This window comes from Sander lucioperca, chromosome 17, assembly GCF_008315115.2.
Source record: "Sander lucioperca isolate FBNREF2018 chromosome 17, SLUC_FBN_1.2, whole genome shotgun sequence".
Taxonomy (NCBI): Eukaryota; Metazoa; Chordata; class Actinopteri; order Perciformes; family Percidae; genus Sander; species Sander lucioperca.
The window spans coordinates 15938977-15965455 of record NC_050189.1 but is presented as its reverse complement, the minus strand read 5'-3'; the positions used below and the strand labels follow the sequence as shown (position 1 = coordinate 15965455).

General features: G+C 41.2%; 1 protein-coding gene across 1 annotated transcript in view; it reads right to left on the bottom strand.

Annotated features, from left to right (window-relative positions):
- Window positions 1–26479, bottom strand: part of LOC116036048 (neurexin-2-like) — a 446903-nt gene that overhangs the window by 323909 nt on the left and 96515 nt on the right. Inside the window, exon 2 of the mRNA XM_035993813.1 lies at window positions 22193–23571. Coding sequence (XP_035849706.1) covers window positions 22193–22904 — 712 coding nt within the window. The 5' untranslated portion in view covers window positions 22905–23571. The remainder of the gene's footprint in view (window positions 1–22192; window positions 23572–26479) is intronic.

Here is a 26479-nt window from a genome sequence, read left to right as displayed (position 1 = left end):
TTTTATTTTGCATTTTCCCTAAAATATTTTAATGTCAACAATATATGTTCGCATTTCATTGTCAACAAGCAATGGATTATTCCCCGACTTAACCTGGGGCTGAATCTCCAAAAATAACCCCCCACTAATAAAGACTAGAGAACAGATTGATAGTGGGATCATGCCCAGCTGCCTGCCTGTCTGTCTGTCTCTCTACTAGGGAAAATGAACTTAGGTGCTGAGGAGAATTGCCTCGATGTGACAGCTTGAACCAAAGGAACTCACTCTCACCCCTCGCTTCTCCACCCTAAACTCTCTGAGATGAGAGCGTTGAACGGCTCTGTGAGCTACTGATGTGTCACAGCCAAATCCTGGCAGTGAAAGTTGACTGGACTCGAGGCTCGCTGCCAAAAACCTAAGAACAAAAGAAAGGCTTTGGAGGAGACAGAACAGAAGGGAGTTGACTGGTCTCCTTTATTCGCCTCCTCCGCCTCATAGCCACTTTTACACTCCAAAAGGCTTGATCGCTCATGTATGCAGGTCAGACAGAGTCAAGCAAATAGTACATGTTTCAGAAGCTAAGGCCCTCGAGGACAGGGTTTCAGCATTTACAATGTTTAACGGCTGATAAGCGTTTTTGATTTTCTCACTTATGTTGTCTTTCTTCATCTGTCTCCAACCAGTGTTTGGCGTAATCATCGAGATTGAGGCTGCTACACACCTCGACCTTTTGGACAATTATGAGTTCATGATTGCCTTTGGCTATGGCACCTGTCTATTTAAAATGTGGGAAAAACAGCAGTTGGGCTCTCAGCTGGGCACTGTCTGCTGGCTTTAGTCAGTGGCAACAGGTGAAAGCATGAGAACAATGGCCCTGGAAATGCCATCGACCAGCAGTACAATGGAGCTTCCTGGACACAGTGATCAAATATTAAAAAGTAGCCAAATTTTTGTCCTAAATAATTATTGCACAATAATTATTTTTCAAAATGAATTATCCATTGAATGCACCACTACATTGGGTGACGAACTTGATTACAAAGGGGGGGGGGGGAATCTTATATTTGGATCAATAATATATTTTACATTACTGTGAATGATTTTCGAAACATACCACACATTTTTAAACCGACTTCCCACCTTCCAGCCCCTCACTGGTTTCCATGTATTAAAGGTCCCATGACATGGTGCTTATATTTGGATCAATAATATATTTTACATTACTATGAATGATTTTCGAAACATACCACACATTTTTAAACCGACTTCCCACCTTCCAGCCCCTCACTGGTTTCCATGTATTAAAAGGTCCCATGACATGGTGCTCTTTGGATGCTTTTATATAGGCCTTAGTGGTCCCCTAATACTGTATCTGAAGTCTCTTTTATATAGGCCTTAGTGGTCCCCTAATACTGTATCTGAAGTCTCTTTCCCGAAATTCAGCCTTGGTGCAGAATTACAGCCACTAGAGCCAGTCCCACAATGAGCTTTCCTGAGTATGTGCCATTTCTGTGTCTGTAGCTATTGAGGAGGAGAGAGGGGGGGGCAAGGTGGAGAGTGGGGGTGTGGCCTTGACCAACTGCCACTTTGCTCGTTTGAAAGCCATGATGCCTCTCTCTCATGGGTGGGCCAAATTCTCTGGGCGGGCAAAGCAGAGAAAGGGGAGGTAACTTTGCTCCTTATGAGCTCATAAGGAGGAGATTCCAGATTGGCCCATCTGAGCTTTCATTTTCTCAAAGGCAGAGCAGGATACCCAGGGCTCGGTTTACACCTATCGCCATTTCTAGCCACTGGGGGATCATAGGCAGGCTGGGGGAATGCATATTAATGTTAAAAAACCTCAAAGTGAAAATTTCATGCCATGGGACCTTTAAATTCCTTACTACTCGGGAAAGGTTATATTTCATTACTATGGGTTATATGTTTAGTATCATGTGATGAACTCCACTGAATGTAAAAAGTTACATCTCGCCCTAAGTGTCAGCCGTCAAACACAAATCTAGACAAGATGGTCACAAATGTCAAACCGCTGTTTGCTATTCATGTATGTATGGTATATGGACCATTATTTTTTTGCTTGTGTACCTTCTACCTGCATGTCTTGCCCAGATATAAAAAGCCACACGGATGTACCTGTACCAGATTTTGTCGAGCACAGGGGAAGCAACAGTGTGCGGTCAGCACTACTTGCAGCATTTTACGCCAGGCCTCTACGAGCAGCAGAGGAGTCCAGACTGTGTTATTTCCAGCTCAGTGGTATTCTACCTGCTCACAGACCTGCTCCCGTCCCTGCTGCCCGCCACCTGTGCAGTGCGACAGCACGCACACACACATCATCGGAAAACCAGGCCATATCACAGTAGTTACCTGGCAGAAGACAGATGGAATAAACAAATCCATCTCTAGCTCATCAGCTCATGTGGAATCTGGGTTTTAGCGTAGGTTTGTGTGTCTGTCCCTGCATGCATGTTTGTGTGTTAATAAAGTATAAGACTCTATTTGAATTTATATAATACATTCACATGTCACATTGGTAAAGATCCAGCACAGTCATAGCTAAACGTTAACACCCCAGTTGGAGAGGATAAAAGGATAGTACCAAGTTTATCATTCATTACCAGCAATGTGGGTGTAACTATTGTTTCTCATTGCCATGGAAGTATCATGGGAAATATATATATTTTTTTTTGGTCCTAATATTGCTGTTTACTTTAAGATTGCTCTCCCCTCTCAAGGACCAAAATAGCCTCTTTGTCATAAGCAGAACAAATCAATCCTTACCCCCATCTGCCCTTACTTTACAACCAGGAAGCCATTTTGAGATACTTGCGTCATGGTTTAGTCTTTGAAACTCAGGGGGATAGAATGATGCAGATGGTGATTGTCTGGGCTTTTTGTACATATCAGCCAGACACTTTGTGGTACAGATGACAAAGAAATACAAACAGAAAATGGGCTGAATAGAAATATCTGGATGGGACGGAAGCTCTAGTGGGAGGCAGATGCAGTTCTGAGTCATTATGTTCTTTGTGCTCTAACTTCCTCCAGTGGCAATGAAAAGTGCAGAAGATCCTTGGGCATACAGTACAACAGAGACATACCAAATGGCTGAGGTAATATACATATTTTTTAAGTATTACATGGATTAAAGTATCAGCTTCAATCAATCCCTCCCACTACATATTTGACAGAAGCTTTGTGTCACTATGCAGGATCATGTAGCTAAAAGTCCACCAGGGAAGATAATCCACTCTCTTGTCTGTACAAGCTGTCATACCTCCACTATTATGTGTTGGAGGGGAAATAAAGAGGGTCAGATTTATTGGTTATTCAATCACATGCTAAAGCAACGGCCGTTCCCGGTGATTGCTTTCAGGTAAAGAGACTGTCAGGACTTCTGCATAGAAGCTCCAAGAGAAGAGGAAATGAAACCATACTAAAGCCAGCTCTGCCTTTTCATCACAATAAAAAGAGGAGCTGGTATTATCGTCTCGCAAGGAAAAGGGAGAGGTGAACTGTCGGTGTATAATAAACCTGATGTGGTAAGTGTTGAAAAGGTCAGTGCATCTTCTAGAGTTAAGCTGGGAGAACAGCTCCAGTGACAATAGAGTAATAGCATTTTTAGGCTTGATCAGACATGTGAACAGCAGAACAATTCTCTTTGGGATTGTGATTTCTTTTATCCCTTCTCTCTTTGCTCTCTCTTGCTCTTGTTCTTGCCTCTGTATTCATGAGCCAAGTCTTTAACTATGCAGTCTCATTTTTACAATATTTTACAATTCACAGTTCATACTGGTGACTTTGTATGACTTTGTTGCTATGGTGGACCTAAATTAAACCAAGGCTAAACAACAAGCATTAGGGGAAGGCATTATGTTTATTGTCACTCTTAGCTGTAAAGATGATTCAAAAGAACACATGGCTTAGTGGAAGGCAGAAACAAGAGCTGGCAGAGAAAATTGGACTAGAAGCTGTGCTCATTGTATAAACTTGGCATGAACTCTTGGTATAACAAGATTAACCCTTTTTTCACATGAACTGTTTTCTGCATTTACAGTGAAATTGTGTAATTCCTATCATCCGGGATGACCTCTAATCTGATTCCACCCTTCCAAATTATCCCTTGGCAATAGGCCTACACAGAGGAGAGAGGAGAAAATAAAGGGTCAACATTATCAGCAGCACACAATACCCCTGGCATTCTACTATTTGCAATTAGTGTACTATATGTCCTTTTCAGGCCCTGATAGTCAAAAAGCCCTTTAATGAAAAGACAAAGTCAATATTTACCTTCCCTGTTCGACTTGGGAGCATTGACGCCAGAGGATGTGTGTCAATGTGTTTGTGTGTTTATGGAAATATGTGATTAAGTCCTTTTGCTGAGGAGGATGGCTGTGAATAAATGCGGCGCAATGTTGTGATGGAAAGACACAATAATCATTTCAAAATGTGATAATAAAGTCTGTTTCCTTGCATCACATTATCGTATCATCATATTGATGCTGATGAAACATTAGTAATGGCAGTAGGGGAACTGGATGTACAAAGGAGAAAACGTGAAACGTCTTCATACACATTGAGAGACAATCCTATTATAGCTTTCTTTGTTGTTCCTTCCATTCCATCTGTCAACCTGCCTGTGAGACAGAGAGAAGCCATGCTGAAAGCTTCACTACTGAGGCCTTGCACAAACTGAGACCCACACATATGCCCCCTGATTGCAATTCTATGCATTCCCGCAGACACACAATCTACAGGCTGGCGTCAATATGTGCTGCCCCGCAGCACTCACAGTGTGCCCCTCAAGCTGTTCCATTTTCCCTGACAAATATCACCCTGGGCAATCCATCAAAGACATAAGCCTATTCTTGAGGCGTTGGACGATTTTGTCACTACTGCTGCCAAATTGTTTTGTCATGCAGTGTCTTCCTGTCCACCAATTAGCCAAAGTGCTCTCTTTACATCTCTGCGTTCTCTGCATGCTCTATAATGTCATCCTTTCTGACCAGTTCTCCTTACTGTACACCTGAACCTGCCCTGTATGTCCCATTCTCTGCCGTATGATCCACGAGCTTCCACCTTTGGCAATGTATGCGTTGTTGGCAACATTTGTTTATCTCAACCATCCAGAGGCCTGTACTTTGAAGCAAGTTCAACATACCAAGGATATTTCTTTGTTAAGCCTAACAACCACATTCACACTAAACGGCTTTACGACGGTGGTTATCTGCGCCGTAAGTCAACCCAGGGTTTTCCCAATCTAGCCATAAGCACATTCACATAAAAGAGGCGGTGCTTGCAGCATATGACCAATCACAATCACGGACAAGCGGCATATTTTCCAAAAAGTGTAATACTGTACTACACTTAATATTAAATTTAAATAATAATATATAATTAATAAATAACCAGCTTTTTAAAATAACAGTTGCAATGTGCAATGTTAAGCTCATTAAACTATTTAAAAAAAATGTGCTATAACAGTTTTACTCGCATTGCTCCCATTTCCTCCGTGACACGCTCTCCAAAACAAAAAGCTGTGAGATAACAGAGCTCAGCCCATAGCTTCACTCACTCAAGCAGATAGTATGCGTGAAATAAAAACAGGACACGTCATTTCACTGTGTGTAGTGTTAACTATGCTAACTAACCGTGTATTGTGAACCGCGTGTAGTGATTAAAACAAACCGACAACAACTCAAAGTCTCAAAGACCAGGCAACAGCCGGGACGTTGAGAATCCACGCGCAACAGGTGATAGATATTTCCAGTCACTTCGTCATGTATTCACTTCGTTGAAACAAGAGAAGAAAGCCTCACTGATGTGAAGAACAGGACAGAGAAACATATATAAATGCTCTCTGCCTGCCATATGCCAACGCTCTGATAAGTCCACTCACCCAGTCTTTGCCCGGGCATGCCCCAGCTGTCCGCACATTTGTTGACAAACTACGACACGCACGTGATGGTGAAATGGCAATTTATCCCTTTAAATGTGAATAAATGACAGTTACACTCACCGCCAGCAAATGTTCTTTCCGTTGTGATTGGTGGTATCTTTACAACTCGCCGTTACCTTGTTTCCTACAGACTGTGTTGATGCGACAGTACATTACAGCCAATACCAAGCCAAGACATTTTTTTTTTTTTTTTTTGAAGACTTAGTTAAGGCGGCATGCGTGTGTTGTTAAGGCGGCCGCCTTAACTGCAAAGAAAGAAACCCTGCCCTGCTCGTCAAACAGTGCAGTCGGGGCAAGTATGTCAACAAAACGACAACAGCAAAGTTGTCGTCCAAACTAGTGCAATCGCTAAATGGGTTGCTACAGACTGCAGGCCCATCAACATAGTTCAGGAGCAGGGTCTTAAGACATTCAGATCGCCACAGGCGACCCATCATACAAGCTACCTTCGAGGGGAACTATCAGGATCTTAAGACATTCAGATCGCCACAGGCCACCCATCATACAAGCTACCTTCGAGGGGAACTATCGTTACGAGAATTAACTGTACGATGCTGAAAAAGCTACAAGAGTGAGGCAGTTGGCAGAAGGTACTTGTGTTGCACTCACTGAGAGCACTGGACATGGTCGTCACAAGCAGGTGCCTATGGTAAAAAGGTACTTGGCTACATCTGCATCAACGGTGCCATGTTAGAGACGGCAGAAGAAGAGCTCAGCTCTATCATCTGAAAATCTCAACAAGCTAGTCTGCCTGAGCAACTGGTTGAAAGAAGAGTAGACTGTATGATTGGTTGACAGGAGGCATGTTGCACAGATGCACACTGTTTGAAGTAATTATCCATTATCCATTATAACCAAGAAATGTAGAGACTGTTCCTTCTGTCTCCTCACAAACATTATGGCATTCTATTTCTAAAATAGGCCTACTCATTGCTGCATTCATTTGAGTTGATGTTGCTGTGCAAAACAATTACAGGTAAGCTATTTGTGAATTTTTAGCAGACATTACTTTGTAAAAGTTGTTTGTTACTGCTAAATAAGTCTGCAGTTCATATGGATGCCTCAACAATTTAAGAGTGTTATTGAACACTTGTTTAATTAAAGCTGCAAGCAGCGATGGACGGGCCCTCGCGCCTCTGCGTGCGTCGGGGTTACCGGCAGACGCCGCTCCTTGCGACCGTGCATTTGCGAGGCACTCAGACACCGCAAATCGTCACCAATGAAAAGGGAACTCCCGGTGAGTTTAACGATACCTCACACAAGACTCTACGTCATACAGTTCATTAGCTGTAAAAAGGGGCGTGGTTAAATTATAGGGGGCGGGTCAAACCATCACCAATTAAAAAGGAACTCTCTTCTGAGTTCAATGATACCTCACACAAGACTCTACCTTAGATGGGTCAGCATGTATGAAAGGGGGTGTGGCTTAAACATAGGGGGTGGGTCAAACCATGACCAATAAAGAAGAAAGTCTCTGCTGAGTTCATTGATATCTCACACAAGGGTCTACATCAAACAGGTCATTAGTTATAAAAGGGTGCGTGGCTAAAGCATAGGGGGCGGGCCAAACCATCACCAATGAAGAAGCAACTCTCTGCTGAGTTCAATGACACCTCACACAAGACTCTACCTTAAACGGGTCACCAGTTATGAAAGGGGCGTGGCTTAAGCATAGGGGGCGGGCCAAACCATCACCAATCAAAAACAAACTCTCTGCTGGGTTCATTGATACCTCACACAAGACTCTACCATAAATGGTTCACCAGTTATGAAAGGGGGCGTGGCTACATCATTGGGGGCGGGGGGAATCATGACCACTGAAAAAGGAAGTCTCTGCTGAGTTCAACGATACCTCACACAAGACTCTACCTTAAACGGTTCAAATGTTATGAAAGGGGGCGTGGACTGAGTAAGTGGGCATGGTTAAGGTATAGGGGGCGGCTCAGTATCACATGTAGACCACACATTATAAGTTTCATGTAAATCGGATGATGTTTGTCATATAAGGCGCATTTCCTGTTGCCAGCGGGGGGCGCTATGACCAAAAGTCAATTTTGGCCTGTAAGTGTCCTCAGGCCTGGACCCTTGTCAATCCTGAGAATTTTCGGGCAGATAAGACAACGTACACTCAAGTTACAACAATTTCTTTGTTCATCGCTAAACACTCAAAATGGCCACCACACCACACCGTCTGACGAAAAGTTTTTCTTTTAATATCTTTTCATCGTTAAGGTGTTGAGAAGATACAGACCAAGTTTGAAGTCCATCGGATGAAATCTCTAGGAGGAGTTTGTTAAAGTATAGCACCTTGACTTTTAGGCCTACTTCCTGTTGCCACTAGGGGGTGCTATGACTTTAAGTAAATATCGGCCTTTATTTGTCCTCAGGGTTGGACTCTTATGAATCCTGAAAAGTTTCGAGCCAATCGGACAATGTACGCTCGAGTTACACCCACTTCCTGTTTCGGCGGAGAAATGCACAAAATGGCCGCCCCGCCACGGCCACGCCCTATGACGAAAACTTTTTCTTCTAACAACTTTTCATCTTTAATGTCTTAAGATGGCACAGACCAAATTTGAAGTTGATCGGATGAAATCTCTAGGAGGAGTTCGTTAAACTACGACATGTGGAAATGGCCAAAACTGCACTAAAATGGCCGACTTCCTGTTGGGTTTAGGGTATGGCTCTAATGACGTTTTTTGTACATCTTGACATGTTACATATGTGTACCAAGTTTCGTGAGTCTACGTTAAACGCACAGCAGGGGCTCAATTTTGTTTTTACTTTCTAGGGGGCGCTAGCGAGCCATTTTTGTGCTATCTATTCTGGCCTTCGCCGCTGTTGGCGCTCGGGCCCTAATAAATGTTAATGGTTAAGATAATAAAACTGAGGAATGTTTCTTTAAACATGCATTTATTTATTTCAACACTGCAAGTTTACAAGTAAATCCTAGTATTTTAAATTTGCAATTAATCTGTGATTAACTTGATTAAATTTTTTTTTATCATTTTTATACATACACACAATTTAAAGCAGTGAGTAGGCTTACTTTCATATCTTATTACGAATCCAAGGCTTAAGTTCTTTAATCAGTCTCTGTTGTAGGATATTGCTATGCAAAAGCACACACAGCATACATAAAAGTATCCTTAGCCAAGTAACACAATGGATACAGTCTGCGGGACTGTAAGCGCACAACTCCAACATGTGGCACTGGGAACATATGGCTCAAGAAGCTGACACCGATAAGACAGATGAGAATCTATATCTTTCATACAAAAAATCGTCAGGGAAAGCAAAAGGGCTTTGCAGGTCAGTATATGTTACCATGGCGATGAACCCCGGTAAGAGGTGAAACCATAGAAATAAAATGTTCATTCTATTTCTATGGGTGAACTACAGTTGTAACCCTGAAAACTGAGGGTTGAACCTGAAGTTACCTTGCTAACCCCAAATCCTGATTCGTAGTACAGGCCTCAGGTCAGATATGTTTGGCCATCTTATTTGTGTTTTGATCTGTTTTCTGGCACTTTGCAGCTAGGGAGGTAAGGCTGACTCACCAGGTTATTGCCCTGCGCAGAGATCATGCCGAGTTTAATCGTAGCTTAGTCAGTGAGAACAGGAAAGGAATTGTGTCACAATGTGGCCTAGAATCTCTTGCTTTCTTCTTCAGGCTCTTGCAGAACCAGACAGATTGGGTCAGATTACCAGAGCTCTTCCATAAGCCTAGTTATTTTATTTTAAAAAGTTAAAGCACATTGGAAGTAGTGTAAAAATGCATAAATAAAGCAGAAGTTTTATCCTTAATGTTTCGAGCCTCACTCATCAGCGAGGCGGGAGAGCTCTGATGAGCCATAAGCACAAACAGCTTGCAACTTGAGTGACGGCATTAACAGCAGCAGGCACATCAGCAATCAGACCTCATTTCCTAGTAATTTGGTGTCGCCGGAGCTATATTAACTCCATAGGTGGTCCCGTCTGTTTATAAGCCTAAATAGATAAATAAATATAGAACCAGCCTGGTTCACAGGAGATGCATAAAGTAATAATAAATGCCACCCTGCTTGTGCAGATGTCAGCAGTGAAGGCACGTTAGGTCCTTTAGGTAGCGTCCAAAGGCCAATTTGAGACCCACATGTTGTGATCAAGGCTTCTCCTTTACATACTTGAGTGTAGTGTATCGACAGTGACTCGAGTCACAAACTCAGTCAGGGCTATAGGGCATGCCGGGAGGTATCAGAACTTTCTCTACTCCATATATTAATACTGTATTGTCATATTACAGTAGCAGGGGTTTTGGGCTGGCAAAGGGAGGGCGATTACAGTCCTCTTTTGAAGCTCAGCTGGTAAGTGTTTGATTGAAGTGGAATGCCAATAAGAGGGGAGGAACTGAGGAATGGTGAGGGTTTTCCCAGTGTCTGCGTCAACAGCTTCTGAGCATCGCTGTGGTCCAAATACTCTTCCGTGCTTTCACACCTTTTTCACTCTGTTGTTTGTTTCCCACAACAGTTCTTCCCCAACTCTCCATGTATCTTGTTTATGACTCAATGCACAAACAACTGGTCCAGGAAAGGGCCACAGGGGGTTTCCTGATGCATGGAGCTGCAAGCAACTCTTATCAGTCACAATACAGACAAGACATCATTTTCAGTAGCAACTTGGGGTTACAGAGCAAAAGTGGTTGACTAACACAAAGCATCACTAATTCCTTGCACATGTAGGTGCAATAAACCAAGCTTAGGTTTGCTTCTTTGAGAGGTCGCGAGTGCAGTAGCCCTCAAAAAGTCCTCAAGTTGCTGGACTGCAATGACACAAACAATGAACACAATGGAGCACTCTTCTGAAGGTAAAGTTAACATAATGAATAAAGTGCAAAGACCCAGTAGCGTTGTGTGGCTTCTCACCATCCAGGGCATGGAGGAGGTGTGTTTTCTGAGCCAAGCTTTGATGGAACATCAGAATATGGATAATAGGCCAGAATGCACATATGCTAATGCTAATATAGTGCTGGTGACGTTTAGAGAGGGCTTCCAGGCGATCTAATTTAGCATCCAAGGATCATATTATATTAGAGTTTAAATTAAAGAGACGAGGTAAGTAACAACCAGCTAAACACACGCAGCATCAACAGATCAAAATCAGTATATTTAATGTAAGGTGAAACCATTCAGCCCAGTTAGAAAATGTAGTTACTTTAGAGAGTGTTAGCAAGCACAACACTAGAATATAAAAGAAGATGCTGAAGAAGTACCAGGCACCAATATCCAAACAATAAAAGCGATAAACTATAAATATTTTATGTAGGCCTTAACATAATACTGCCGACATGTAGCCTACAATATCCATTGTAAAATTGGGTATGGGATTAAGATGGATTGCTAACATTTGTGTTCTTTCATGATTACAAAGTGCTATAATAAAAGGTGTGAGTAATATAGAACATTATCAAGTTAAACATAAAGCTACACTGGACTGAGGCTAAAAAATGAATAGTTAAGGTAACATAGTGGAGCTTTTTTATGTGCAATCATACATCAAAGATATTACTTACATTACTGATATTACTTATTCCCAAGCACCTTCCTTGAATATGTCCCTTATTGCACGCTTCACTGTGTAATATTGTGGTTTTGGATTCCCATGCACTTTTCAGTCCAACAAAATATGAATAGAGGTGTAACTTGATTGACTTAAATTACAACTAATCAAGGATTCTTTTATTAGCTGAGTTTGAGCTGCAAAAAAAAAGACATTGCTAGATACTGTTAGCCTAGCATCCAAGGATTCATGGCTCTAACTTTCAAAATTCAAACAAATAACTGTACTGCAATAATGCCATTACTTAGAATAGAACAGAATATTTAGCAAAATGGAACTAAATTTCCTAATAATTCTTACGATAGAAGAAACACTGAAAAAAAGATCTGGGTATAATCTAAAGTCCTAAAATGACTAATTAATTACAAAGCTGCAGGAGCAAACAGTGAGGTTTAACCACCGTCATAACCCTGAAAACACAGAGTTAAACCTGAAGTTACCCTGCTAACCCCAAATCCTGCTCCGTAGTACAGGCCTCAGGTCAGACATGCACTTGCCGCCTGGGGAAGTAAGGCTGATTCACCAGGTTACTTCCTAATGAAATTCCTATTCATTCCTACCATAGAAGAAACACTGATAAAATATCTGGGTATAATCTAAAGTCCTAAAATGCCTTTAATTTATTACAAAGCTGCAGGAGCAAACATTTCTCCACAGAGGTGGTCTCAGTGAGCTCACAAATGGCAGGATGCAGTAACAGATATTAATATAGAACATTTCTGACTGTGTGGCTGATAATACTGGTGACTGCAGCCCCTAGGGATCCAACTGTCTGTTAATTAACACAGAACACAAATAGTCAAGGAAAAAAAAAAATCAAGCCTAATTGCATACAGCTTTGCACCGGACACTCAAAAATCTATGCATATGAAATTTAAAGCCATTGACCTAAGTACATTAGGGTACTGATACTGCATAGCCAACACAAGCCATCATTGATTTGCTTTGTTGTTGCATTAGAAAAGCTGTCTAATGTTGTCCAGCAGTGTGTTGTAATGCATGCATTGCAATGAGACGCATGTCAATTTTCTCATCTATTATTTAAAAAAAATCCTTTAAAGTCACATACAAGTGTGAAAATTATCAATACTTGTCTGTAAATGTTGTATATTATAGCTGCATTACATGGTGACGCTGCAGTGACACGTGTGAGGAACCCTTGATACGTTAAGCACTTATTTAATGCTGTGCTTTTCAAAGGGTTCTCGTCACAGAGACATGTTTCTTTTGTTTTGGGCCTTCTGTTTCTCCTATAGCTAAGCCACAATGGGGATGGATAGCATGTGACATGTGGCACGGATGTGAGAGCCAGACCTTTCGCTCACTTCTCCACTTGTAGATTGACAGCAGGGGTAGAGAGCAAGCTTTAATTGCATGTGACGGCTGATCACGCTAACAGGGACCTTCAAGTCAGTAAAGACTCACCTGAGAAAATGGTGAGGAATGTGGTGGGCTGGAAACATCAGATTGACACCCTCCCTGGAAGCCATTCGCTTGATTGCACCCAGCCCACCTACATCCTACACTACCATCCCATTGGATCATACAAGTCAAAACAAATATGTTTTGAGTGTGCTTAACACTCATCGGCTTCTTTGAGTCAGGCTACTTAACCTCACACTTTAATCCATTAATGCTTGCTTTTTGCTTCCACAAGGAGAAGCAATCTGCATAAAAGTATTCAGATGGAGCAAAAAAGGGAGGAATTAGGGGATTAGGGATTAAGGAAGTCTCTCATCTGGAGCAGTTACTAGATATATTTTTTTTTTTTATGCAACGAAGACCAGGTTATGAAAAAGACTGGATCAGAATCTGGTATGTGGAGTGTAGATTAATATATGGTCTTCTTCCCTTCTCAAAAAGCAAAAGCACAGAAGAAAGAAGCACGGCAAGAGAGAATGAGATAAGCGTGTAACGCAACATCCCTTGATCAGGTATGAGGAAAGTTAGACACCCATGACTAAATAGTGGATTTTTTGCTTTGCTGTCTGTTTGAGGAAGCTGGGAATCTATCAACAGGAGAATAGAGGCCCAGGAGCATGTGTCCTTTGAAAAAAGAGTGGGCAAGCGAAAAAGTTTGATCAGTTAGAAGGGAGGGAGATAGTTACTCGAGAGCGGACGTGAAGATGTTCACAAAATATGACAAAAGAAGACAAAGGGGAAGGTAAGATGCAATTTCAAAGGGTTATTGATGGTTTTCTTCATAATTATCTAATCACTGGCTGAATTTGCCCTTTTAATAAAAAACTAAATTTGGTTCAGTTCTTCCATCACCTGGGTTGGATCAGTTCTACTAAAGTGTATTTTAGTAGTAGTAGTAGTAGTAGTAGTTGTAGTAGTAGTAGTAGTAGTAGTTTATAGTACATGCAAATCTGCCTTACATTCCTATGTACTGATGTTGGGTAGGTTTTCATTGAGAGATTTATTTCCTGATTACGTCAAAGGTGTGGACCTTAATTACTACTTCAGAGCTTTGTGATTTACAATATTCATAGTATTATGTTATAGACTTTAATTAATTGTATATCTTAAGATGTGCAATTTAAAGTACTGTTTTTTGTAATAGTAATTTCCTCTATTTTTGCAATTTTTTTTCAGTCTAATTATTATTATATGATTGGTATGTTACTCTTAATTATTCTCATGTATTAACTATGCACTGACTAACCCCCTGTGGATAACTACACTATATTCAAGTATGTTATTACTTTTATAACCGCTGTGACTTGCGGGGGGAAATTGTACAACTGAAACTTCTAACAATACACTTAAGTAAAATATTTCCAAAGTCTTCCCATATGTGCCCATTACCAACCAACACAAACTAAAACTGAGGGAACTGTTTATTGGGTAACTAGAAGAAAGATAACGACAGCTACTTTACAAACACCTAGTCCCAACCGCACACAGCAGCAGCAGAGCTGTAACACAGCAGCTTTGATAAACACCAACAAAATCTCAGCAATCAGATCCAATGGAGACTTGAAGCATGGCGGGCTTCATTAGACTGTATCAGTGTAGTTGGCTGGGGAAGGCAAAAAGACATGGCCTGGATTCTGTCAACCCCTGTCATCAGCCAGACGTATTGCTAAGAAGGTTATCTAGGGAACCTCTTCAGGCGGCCTAACGGTGTACAGCCCCCTCATTAGCTCTATACTTATTTATGTATACGGGACAAGTTAATTGGGAGTTCAATATTCAGGCAGTGAGGCACCCCCATCCCCAACTACACACTCAGCCCCAACTCACTTCACCTCCTTCCTCTGTGGTTGCCAGTGGGGAGATAGCACAATTATCACCATGATGTGTGGCTCTCTCTGGTGTCCTCTGCTCTTTGCCCCAGCCCTGTTCTATCACGGTCCTACTCCAACTAATACTACTAAAATCCAATGTCCCACGTCACTCAACTCACATTTGGGGACATTTAAAGTACTGTGTATAGCATATGCTAACATCCATGGGGCATTTACATTAGTATCATTTAGACCATTCCTGCATTCTGCATTTTGTGCCATCAGGGTAGATTTGCTGGAAAATCCGCTGGAATGTTTGATTGCCCAAAAGGAATGTTATGTTACATTATGGTAACAGAATCCGAAAGAAGCACTACAAGAAGTACTTACGTAACAGGAGAAGTACAAATGCAGCTAAAGCTCTCAGGATTGCAAGCAATGGCATAGAATGGAATGAGGGAAAGCCAAATAATGAGGTAAATAACTACCAACATTTCATCATCTTCTGTGCTGGTGAGATCACTATTGACTTATTTCTAACAGGAAATAACATGACTCAAGGGAAAGTATTGATGTGCAACACAAACTATATACAGTAACTGTAAAATAGAGGCTAGATATTGTGCCAGTGTAGTTCGTCTTATCGACAGGAATTATGACATATTCACAGCTGAAAAGTATTTACAGTTTAAATTGGCTTTATGTGGCCCTTTTAAAACACATTTGTGTTTATTTGTTTTACATATTTACCTCCCTGTTTCACTATGTGAAATGTAATTTTGTAAGATAAACGTTCAAAGTATTCATATGATATTCATTATATCAATGTAGAGTTGTACAACATGTCAGGTTCATGGGTGTGAATGTTTTTCTTGTCTCACAGATTGAGACAAGCAAAGGTAACGTTATTTTTAACATCACATTTGAGCACACCTTTCTGAATCTGAATGTAATATAATATTTAAAAAAAAACATTGTTCAAGCATTAGCTTAAAAATGACGTAGAGCAGCATCATCAAATGGGTTTTGTGGTGTTAAGAGGTGTGTTGAGCGCTTATCATTTATGAATTACAACAGGTGATAAACCCAGATTACTGAGGTATGTCAGAAAATACCATGTGTTCATGACAGACTGCGCTAAAACATCTCCACAAGCTTTAAAAAGGACATTATGTGTTTGAAGCTGAAGCCTTGACTCCCTGAATGCAGCTGTTTCTCTGTCTATCACAGCTTCCCACAGCCTTCCCAACATGCAGTGTCCAGCCCGGTTAACTGCAGGGCTCCTCCGGGACCCAGGTTTCTGCTTTATTCTAACACATATAATAAAAAGTGATGATGAAAGTGAATGGAGTAGTGAGTAGTAATGATCTAAGCAGCTGTTTTTGAACACTTCTCTATATGGTGCTGCCAAGTGGAAAAGGGCTGCTGCATCAACCCTTTTTCTTCATAAATGGTGATGTAGTGTTTATTCCACTGCCAGAGAACAGGCAGCAAATGTGGACGGAAAACATCCAATTTTCAGTGACATTGCCAGATATCCTGTCACAAGCTAAGAAAAAAGCAACTAAATTCACACCTACGCTATATAACTGATTAGGTTGGGGAAGATTACTTTTCAAATGTAAAACATAGCTGACTGCTGATTCACTCCCAAAGGTGTAAACGATATGATATAATGTAGTGTTACTATGAATAGGAATTTTTACAGCTGAAATTGTTAGATTATTAAGTATCATTATGCCTATTGCCCAACTACTGGTTATTACACAGGTACACAAGTAACTTAACACCCCTGAAAAGGTTATCTTTGCTGACCTCAGGCGATTTAGCTTTTCACCTTGCTGCAGCGATGTACAGGTGTACTCCAGGACACAGTGACATGATCACTGTTGGGTGTGGTTACAGGTACAACAGAGCACTTTTTGGACCACACACACTTTCTGAAAAAGGCTTGAAACAGGCTTGAAACTTTTAACCAGAGGCACTCAGAGCAGCAAAACATTTCAGCCTGGTGTCAAGTTACTCTTTGACTAAATAAATCTCAATCACCTTGGAAATTGCCAGCATCTGACCTTTTAAAATCAATATAAAAGTAATTAATTCACTGACCGGTGCATTTGCAAAGTGATATAATGAAATGGCCACAGAGATCATTAAAGTCAATATATGCTGATTTTAGGCACATTTCCAGTCCAGTTTCTCCCTAAGAGTCTTGTTAGGAAAACATTTACCCCACATTTCTTTGGCTAGATGAATTTGTTGTTTTCATGTCATTCTAGTCAAGTCAGCTATATGTGGCAATTAAAGGTTCATTAGAAACATTTTAAAACATGAAAAATAGCTTTAAAGTCAGGTGCAAATCCAGCCTCATGGCAACCTGAAAGACTATTCATAGTTTGCTGTGATATTAATATATTAATTTACTCATTTTCACAAATTCATTTAACCTCCAATTACCCTGACTTGAGTGCTCATAACTGCATTTCCCTGCACTGCCGTTTGGGGTTCAACAGAGAACAAAGCCAGGGTCGGCATCAATTATAAAAACAATGGCCCACAGAGGCACATCGTGGCTTTAATTACAACCCCTAATGGAAAAAGGCCTGCCCATAACTACTTTAAAATGCAAGCCAATGGGAACAGAATATATGATAATAGCAGGGAAGGTGCACCTACACACATACAGTAAATTTAGCGCATAAATGTTTCAGGTAGTACAGTATGTATCTTTGCTTTTCTGTGAGCAGTCATTAAAAAATCATCAGGCTGACTGTGGGACGTTCACCTTCAACCTTCATTCTTTCTAAAAAAGTAAAAATAAAAACTCCCTCTTCACCTGAACAATATTAACCTAAATGAGCCAAACAAAAACCCTGTCCGTACCAGATATGGATGAAGGGTGCTAACAGCTGAGTGAGATCACTGGTATTCAAATGAAGGCAACAGGAGATACAGACTCTACAACAGAGTGGGAGATGAAATGGCACAACCTCCTTAAATTACAAAACCTCAATTGTCATAGACAATGTTCAGATTTTACTGATTTCACTTTGGGCTGACGTTCACCATTACAAAGGATTTCAAAAGTCTGGAAGACAATATTTTTGTAGTGGCTCATAGCTTCAATTTCAATCATTTGTCCAAACTGCACTACAGGGTGTCAAAGTGTGGCGGTTGAATGTGCATCTTTTGAGAAGATTTACTGTATGTGGTTAAAATCCATGGTTATTCCTGAGCATACAGCAGCAATCAGTAAAGAGAACCAACCATTTCTCTGATGACTACACTCTCTGTGTTGTCCAACTTACTGTTAATAATGTTGACGTACGTTATATTTCTTTATTTGTTGTCATTAATAACTAGACTTTATTCCCACTTTTTTAATCAAACCTTTGTTTTGCAGCATAGCCAGCATCAGTTATTGTCATCCATCTCTGAGAAGTTAGTTAATTAGTTACTATACAGATATTAATATGTGATCAATACACAGTGGTTTTTAAAAGATTTTTTGTCCTTGTTTTGTCATTGAAATTACACTGAATATCAAGACACAATGTTAGGATATTACACAGCATATTTTTTTTAACTATTTTACATATTAACATTCAACCTCTTTCCTCACTTAAAACCCCTTTATTTGTTTTTGAAGGATAGGTACCTTTCACTCTACTGCAATTTTGTATAATTATCTGTTGTCCATGAATCACATCTGTTTTTATTTTGTATTTTTTCTTTTTTCTGTAAAAGCCCATTAGCTATTGTTTTGGTGATTCACGGCTGCTCTAAGTGGCAGCCGTACTGGATGCATGGTCATGCTTGAATTGATGGGTCAATTCCAGACAGATGCAACAAAGTATCATTTTACTATTACTTCATAACTCAATTCAACAGAACTATTATCGCTACATCTATGAAATATCTCAGTTTGGAAATATAATTTGATGTACTTTTTACCTAGTACGCATTTTCCTACTGTAGTACTTGTTCCCTAGTTCCTAAACCCTGTTAATAATAATAATAATAATAATAATAATAATAATAATAATAATTAATTATACGTCCCTTAAAAGGTCTGTTCAACCAAATCATAAATAATACGTTGGTGGTATCTGGCCATGCAGATTGTTTAGGTAAAATTTGCCCAGGTCTCTGAGATTTCTGCTTCCACCCCAAAACAACAGAGGTAAACAGAATTTGTGTAAAATATCATCAACAACACTACTTACCAAAAACAGATGTTTCTATTCTGGATAATCCAAAGAACAGTTTTTACAGGAACTCCTTTTAACTAAGGAAATAAACCCTACGGCAACTGCGTCCAGCCACGTCTGGAGATTATCCAGAGTTAACAGGGACAATGTTTGCATGTTGAAATTTCAAAAAGTAAGTTTTTGAATTCTATAAGCACCACAAATGAAACTCTTTTTGTGAGTGGGCGACAAGGTTGTTAACAAATGTTAAGACAGCAATTTTTGTTGCCCTCTGAACTAGACAAATCAAAAAATGTCATTACCTATGGCCGGGTTGGCTCAGTGGGTAGAGCAGGCGCACGTATACTTAGGTTTATGCCTCGACGCAGAGGTCCAGGGATCGAATCTGGCAAGCACGCATTCATTATTGAAACACAGACAGATCAATGAACACTGTTTATTGACAGTAACAGGCTTGCAAGAACAAAAAAAAACCCTGTAAAGTGGTGATAAGCTTGACTCTGCGGTGGGCATGACATGGTGGCTTCACCGTGGTAATGCGGTAACCGCAGCAGGCCTACCTGGGTCCATAAACCAGAACTATCTGCATGAATAGATACCACTAGTAAAAAAATGTTTATTTTCTGTGACATGGGTGAACCTACCCTCTAAAGGGTAAACCTTTTCACTCTCGTTTGTGTTGGATCTTTGCACTACTTAATTAATTAATAATTGGTTGGTTACTGTTTTAGTAGCCTAGGAATTCAAGCTTATTCCACTGATTGTAAATCTCTGAAGAAGAGCGTCAGCTAAATGCCTAAAAGATCAAGTAGCACATCATGAATCATCTGGAACGAGGCACATGAATATATATATATAAATGCTTCTATGAAATGATGCGTTCTTCCTCTCTGAAGGGTGCAGGCCTTTAAAAATAAGCTTTCTTTTGACATAGCCCCTTCACCACAGAGCTAACACAGCGAGACATGGATTTGTTAGTACATCTAAAGTGTCTTAAAACCAACTAAAAGAGAGAGAGACCTTTCCATTCCCACCCACGTGTTGGATAAAAGGAATAAATAAACTGCTGCACTGGCAGTCAGCCATAATGACCCAATTAACGGCCCTCAAACCAAAGAACATCTCTGAAAATAAATTTACACTGAGCAAATTAATATCTCTATGCTGTCTTTCGTTCTTGCCCTCTTCTCCATTTCTCACTGTTGTTCGGCCATTGCTCTCTACCCCAATTTCCTCTTGTTCCGTTTCTCTGCTCCTAACCTCTATCTCCATTCTCTCCCTTTATCTTACTCTCTCTCCCTCTCTCTTTCTCAAAAGGACAAATGTTTCCTGCAGTCACTGTAGCACTGCATTGGTATTCTGCTCTCAATTTAGCCTAGAGCCAGGCAGCAGTATCTGCTTCCAGCAACCACACAGCAATCTGACACAGAGCACACAGAGAGAGGGAGAAAAGGAACTGAGAAAAATGAGAGAGACAGCAAGAAAGAGAGAGAGACAGACCTGCAGTAACATCATTTGCTGTACTATAGGGTGTCTAAAGAGCAATAACTCATTCACAAGAAATGAAGGATTCTGCTTTTGTTTGACTTCTTCTAAGAGCAAAAGGCGAAACAATACAGCTTCTCGAGCTGGTAAAGACTGTTCTAGACTTTCTACAGCAAAATCATGGCTGCATGCTGAATTTATTATTATTGCTTCAGATCTATCAAAAGCAGTACTCAAACGAAAAAAACAAACAATCAAACAAATTGAACAAAATATTGTGTTTGGTTTGATTTCTTTGTCTGTGCTGTCAAAGCTTATCTCTGGGTGCCACAAAAATTCAAGACTTCAAACAATTGGCACATAACCGCTGGCAAAATATTTATCTACCTTTTGAAGATCCAGTAAGTCATTTCATTACACAGGACAAGGTAGGAGCTACTATTTTTATGGATTATGCGACACCAATGCGGTATTAATAGTACATATAAACAGCAATAAATGGAGATGTAGGATGAAGGGCTTTTCCCCCCCCCATTACAAATGATCAAGACAGAGCAAGCCATTTCTGTAGGCTGCGTAGGGAATGAGAGACTTCACAACTAAGGTGTGGAGATGCAGACAGTTTGAAAGAAAGAGAGGAGGGAGATAAGTGCAGGGGGAGGAGAGGCGGGAGTAGGAAGTGCTGACAGCGGGTAAAGGTGAGAGAGAGATAAGTGGAGTAAGGGAGTGAAGTCGGGAGAGACAGAGAGGGGAAGTGAGGTGAGGAGAGATGGAAAGCCCAGATAGCCTTGAGAAGAGAAGGTAGGAGGCGGATGAAGGAAATGCTGCGGGACGAAGAGAAACAGAGAGATGGATGGACGTAAAGCAGAGAGAAAAACTACAGATATGGAAATGGGATGTGTCAGTGAAGGAGGGAGCCAGAGGTGTAAAACAGAACAGAGTTTGACATGAGCTGACAGCACAGGAGCACATCCCAAGAGCAAATGAAGGCAAGAGCAGGGTGTACACCTCAGACAATAAGCTTGGAGAGAAAGAAGGAATGAAAAAGAAGGAAAGGAGGAAATACAGAGAGAAAAACGGCAGTAAAAAAAGCAGGTTGAAAAGCAGACCTACAATGTGTGATTTAGCATTTGAAATATTCTGTTTAGATATTCAGCACCTTTGATGTTAAGTATTGTTTTAGATTAAAAAAATCCCAGCCACATTTAAAGTAGCACCTGTGCCATGTCTAAATCTTTTTATGAGTCCCATAATCTTTCTGGCAATGAAACTTAGAATAGAAGACTGAAAATAGCAATATGCCTGCCTTTTCACAAAGCACCTCACCCTCCTTTCTTGGTCCTCACTGAGTCTATGCTTCAACTATTAAATCCTACTAGAACAGAGATCCTACTAAGAAACAAGCCACTTGTGATTTCACTGCAAGAGACTTAGAGAAGGTCAAGAAGATACTATTTAAGTATAATTTATACACATCAGAACTGTACAACTTGCATTCCTATGCTGAACATCTCATACCACTGACCCCTTAGAAGACTGAATGGCTACAAAGTGACCACAAAAGCCCAAAGAAAAGGGCTACATCTCCATCACCTCATGAAATACTCCAGACTTTGAGTAACAGAGCCTATCTTTACCTACAACAGATTTATATTAGCCAAGAGTACTGCCCAGGGAACAATGCAATAAAACCAGGATAGAGCAGGTACAGTGTGGTGGTTCCTTACCTTCTTTGCAGTACTTCCCCTTGAAGCGGGTGAGGGTGCAATCACAGTGAACTTCTCCATACTGAATAGAGCAAAACCCTCCATTGAAGCACGGGTTCTGTTTGGTGCAGAGGTACTCCAGGTCGCTCTGAATGCCCTGGCTATTTAACAAAGTAGGAGGCATCTCCCCCACCTTCAGATTGGAGATCAAGCCCTGGAAGGGTGGCTCGTACTTCACGGTGCTAGACGTCAGCGCAGAGAGGCGCACATCAGGTGGGATCCCGCCCACAAACAGGTCACTGACCACTGCCATCTCCTTCCTCTTGGACTTGACTTCAGCCACTTTTGTCTCACCATCGACCATCAGGAGGGTCTCACGGAAATTGCGGGTGAGCAAGACCATGTGCCAGCGGTCATCATTCACCCGTGTCTCCATGTGCACTGTGGCTGGCTCGGCACAGTGGATGGCAAAGCGCAGCTGGAGGCGCCCACCAGCGATGAGAAGCTCCAAGAAGTCACAGTTGCCGCCATCATCCAGATAGAGTACCAAGGCTTTGCTGATGTTGGTCTTGAGACTGAAGCTCAGCTCACCCACTGATCCAGCTTCCCAGCGTCCGTAGCGTGCCCACTGGCCAGGCGCCCCACCAAATTCCAGCATCTTCACTGTAGTGAGCAGGCTGAAGAGGGCCATAGGCCACAGGGGCCAACAGAAGAATCTTAACCCCCTTGTCATGCTCAAAGTTCCCAAGTTTCCCCTTCTCTATTTGATGCCTTTATGGTCTAATGCACCCCAGAGGTAAAGCCTAACTTCGCTGTGGCTAACAGATTTCAAATGTAAACAATGAGCATTATATATCACTGAACTGGGATATCAACTGGGTAAAGTAATCCTCACAGGGGTCCTACTCTAATTTTCTTGACTTGACTGATTTTCAAATTTGTGTCCTTATCCTGACTCTCTCCTTTGTCTCTCCATCAGTTGGTGCAAATTGGGGAAAAGGAATGAGGAATAGTGGGAGAGTAAAAGAGGGGGAGGGGATATGATATTTTCAACACAGCACTTTCTTCAAAAGCCTCTTGGTCTACCCTGGACCGAAAATAGAAACTTTCTCTCGAATCCAGATCTCAGTGCAATTTCCAGGAAATTTGAGCTGGCGACAAAAGCTTGGGGGGAGAGTTATCCAATTGTGATCTTTCTTTAAGGGGAGTGCAAGCAGAAGAAAAGGAGCAAAAGAGTGAGGGAGCCGTAGAGTAGACGGGTATCAGAGTCTGGTACTGGTATCTGCTAGAGCATACTATGCGTTCATGGTATCAGCGTAAACCCATTCTTCTCCTGAAACTTAAGGACTACCAAGCTTTACGCAGGTATGGGTCCCATCGTTAGGGGGGCAGGTGGGGATCTGGAAGAAACACACACAAAAAACAAAATGTAAATCACATACAGACATGTTCGAGTGCATTTCATTCCAACTATACAAACTTGTGGATGTCATATCTAAATGTGACCCATTCCAAGTTAAGTTAATCAGCCCTTATTCGTTTTTACGTTACTGTATTTAATCTTTTATCTTTCATCTTCTTTGCCTGTAGTTTGCTTCCGCCTGCTGTCTTAGACACCATATACAAAAATCCCTTTCCTCTTTTCAGTTGAAAGCTGACACTTCAAAAAAAAAAGTTTGTCGAGAGCCAAGCGAAAAAAGCTTTCTTGCGTTTTGCATAGCTCCGAGGGGCCTGAGTGATATAAATCTCATCTGCTCCCTCTCAGTCATGCCAATAGATATGTCAAGCAATGTACTGAACCTTACCATAATGATTGTATATGCAGTGAAGATAGCTGTCATCCATACATATTTTGGCCAATCAGCAATAGAGTATACTTAATAAATCCCACCCGACCACAGGCACAGGCACACACACACACACACACACACACGATGAACATGCATATGCAAACCCACACATCATTAAATTAAATGCGATTCAGAGTTGAGTGCTGCAGAGTCAATAGCTGTCTGAACAGCCAGCCTTGACCCTGGGGCTCAGCCTAATCCCTAGCCATTATTTCTTGAGTGAGATCTAATTTCTATCACAAACAGTCTACAGTTAAAGCTAGGCTCACCCCTGCCCATGCTCCCTTATGCTATCCTGCCTGGCTTCAAAGTGACAACAGCTAGGACGCTGGCAACAAGCAGGGGAGGGAGGGAAAGTGGGAGAAATACAGACACACAGAGAAAGAAAGGCTGCATAATCATGATCTCAGACGGGCGAGGCTCAACATCGATGGAGAAAGATAAGGGAGGACAGAAGGGACAGACAGAGCTGTGAAAAACAGAAGCGGGAGGAAGACTAATATTTTTAGGGCTATTTTTCTCCGGCTGATATTCATATTGGCAAGCAAGATAAGCAATGCTGCCTTCAGATGGAACTTGTGAGGTTATATTGTTAACATGGGAAGCACAGTGGACATCATGCTCATCATTCAAGTGTTTAAGGTTGGAAGAAAATTTGCTTAGGCAACCGAACAGCAAATATGAGCGTTGCATTATTCCAAAATTCAAAAAACAAAAACATCTGCAGGCTCGCACGTTACATCTGTCTGTAAAATATGTCACCATTTTGTACTATGTCCTATTGTACTAATGCAATAAAAATATATATATAAATAAAAAATGTCAGCATATGCCAAAGCTGTTGAACTCTGCACATATGTACACACTAGGGGTGGGAATCTCAGAGTATCTCACAATACGATACACGACCCACGATACTGATAATGTCACGATACAGCAATTCTGTGATAATCAATATATTGCTAGACAATCCTAAAATGATACATCACAATATCGGTCTAACTATGAATACAAATGCCTGTAAATGAGGATAAGTGCAGGTTTTCTCTCTGTATTCATTGTAATAAGGCAGTATGGTAGCTCAGTGGTTAGCACTTCTGCCTCACAGCAAGAAGGTTCTGGGTTCGAATCCAGGTCAAACCCAGAACCCAAAAGAAATTATTGTATCCTACAAAGAAGCACAATCATATATTGCCATATCGATATTTTGTCCCACCCATAGTACACACCTATGATGACCACATAAGCCCCTTTCACACAGATTCCAGAATAGGGCCGTAATGAAGGTTCGCCGTTATGCCAGTTTTGCTTTTTGTTTCATAGAACCAAGCAAAGGCAGCATAATGATGCCCCAGTGTGTGATTTTGCATAACAAGCACAAATTCCGGAATCAAAAGAGGTGTGACGTGTAATACAACAATGTTGGCATCTAGTGTGCGTGAGCCGATCCGCACCATTAATCAATAATGCGAACCTGAAAGACAAACCGCCAACTTTATGCATTATAATGCATTAAAACGGCAGCAACGCACGTGCGCATGTGTTTAATGAGAGAGAGAGAGAGAGAGAGAGAGAGAGAGAGAAAGACAAAGTGGACAATGGCATGCAATGTTTCTGTAAGTTATCAATAACTTCGGCCACTCAAAACGTTGCTTTGTTATTGTTCAGCTGCTTGTAGGTTGATTCGCGCATTGTACTGGGTGTAGTCCTGCCATACCGGCTGTCCCTTTTCACACAGACATCGGTTCGGCTCTGTGACTACCTGCAGGCTTAAAGACACAACAACTCTGTCCTCCCAATCCGTCTTCGTAACTTTCACACAGGCGGCGAAGCAAAATAAAGGGCAATAGTCTACTTGATCCTAATATGGCACGTAATCAAGCCATCTTGACCATTCCAACAAAATCTAATATTTTTAACTTATGATACGTTTTTTAGCAATGTCTTAGCAATGCAAGGGCTTTGGCCACGCAGTGGCACAGTAACCCAGCAAAGGATTTACATGCTGAAATGAAGACTTATGTCCGCTGTCTGGACGTCGTTCACAGTGGAAAAAAAGAACACATGTGAGCGCACTATGCAATACTTGCGAGGACGAAGTAATGCGAGAAGGACGCCATGGCAAATCCATCTACACCGCCAACTTGATTGCTCATATGGAGAACTGCCTTCCAGAAGTTCACAGACAATATCAGGAGGTGGTCAAACACAAACAGCGGCAGGTTAGCCAGTGTGGTGGTGAGAGAGAGAAAAAGAGAGAGGGAGATGTGTCGGTGAGTTTGAAGTTAGCAGTAACAAATGTGGTGAATCTATGATTTATGGGCTTTTCCAGATGTTTTGCAAATAAAGAAAGACGTTACTTTTCATTGAAACATATTTTATACAGACATCTGTAAATATCGGTTATGGGCCATAACAGCAACGTTAATATCGGTTATCAGTATCAGCCAAAGTTTTC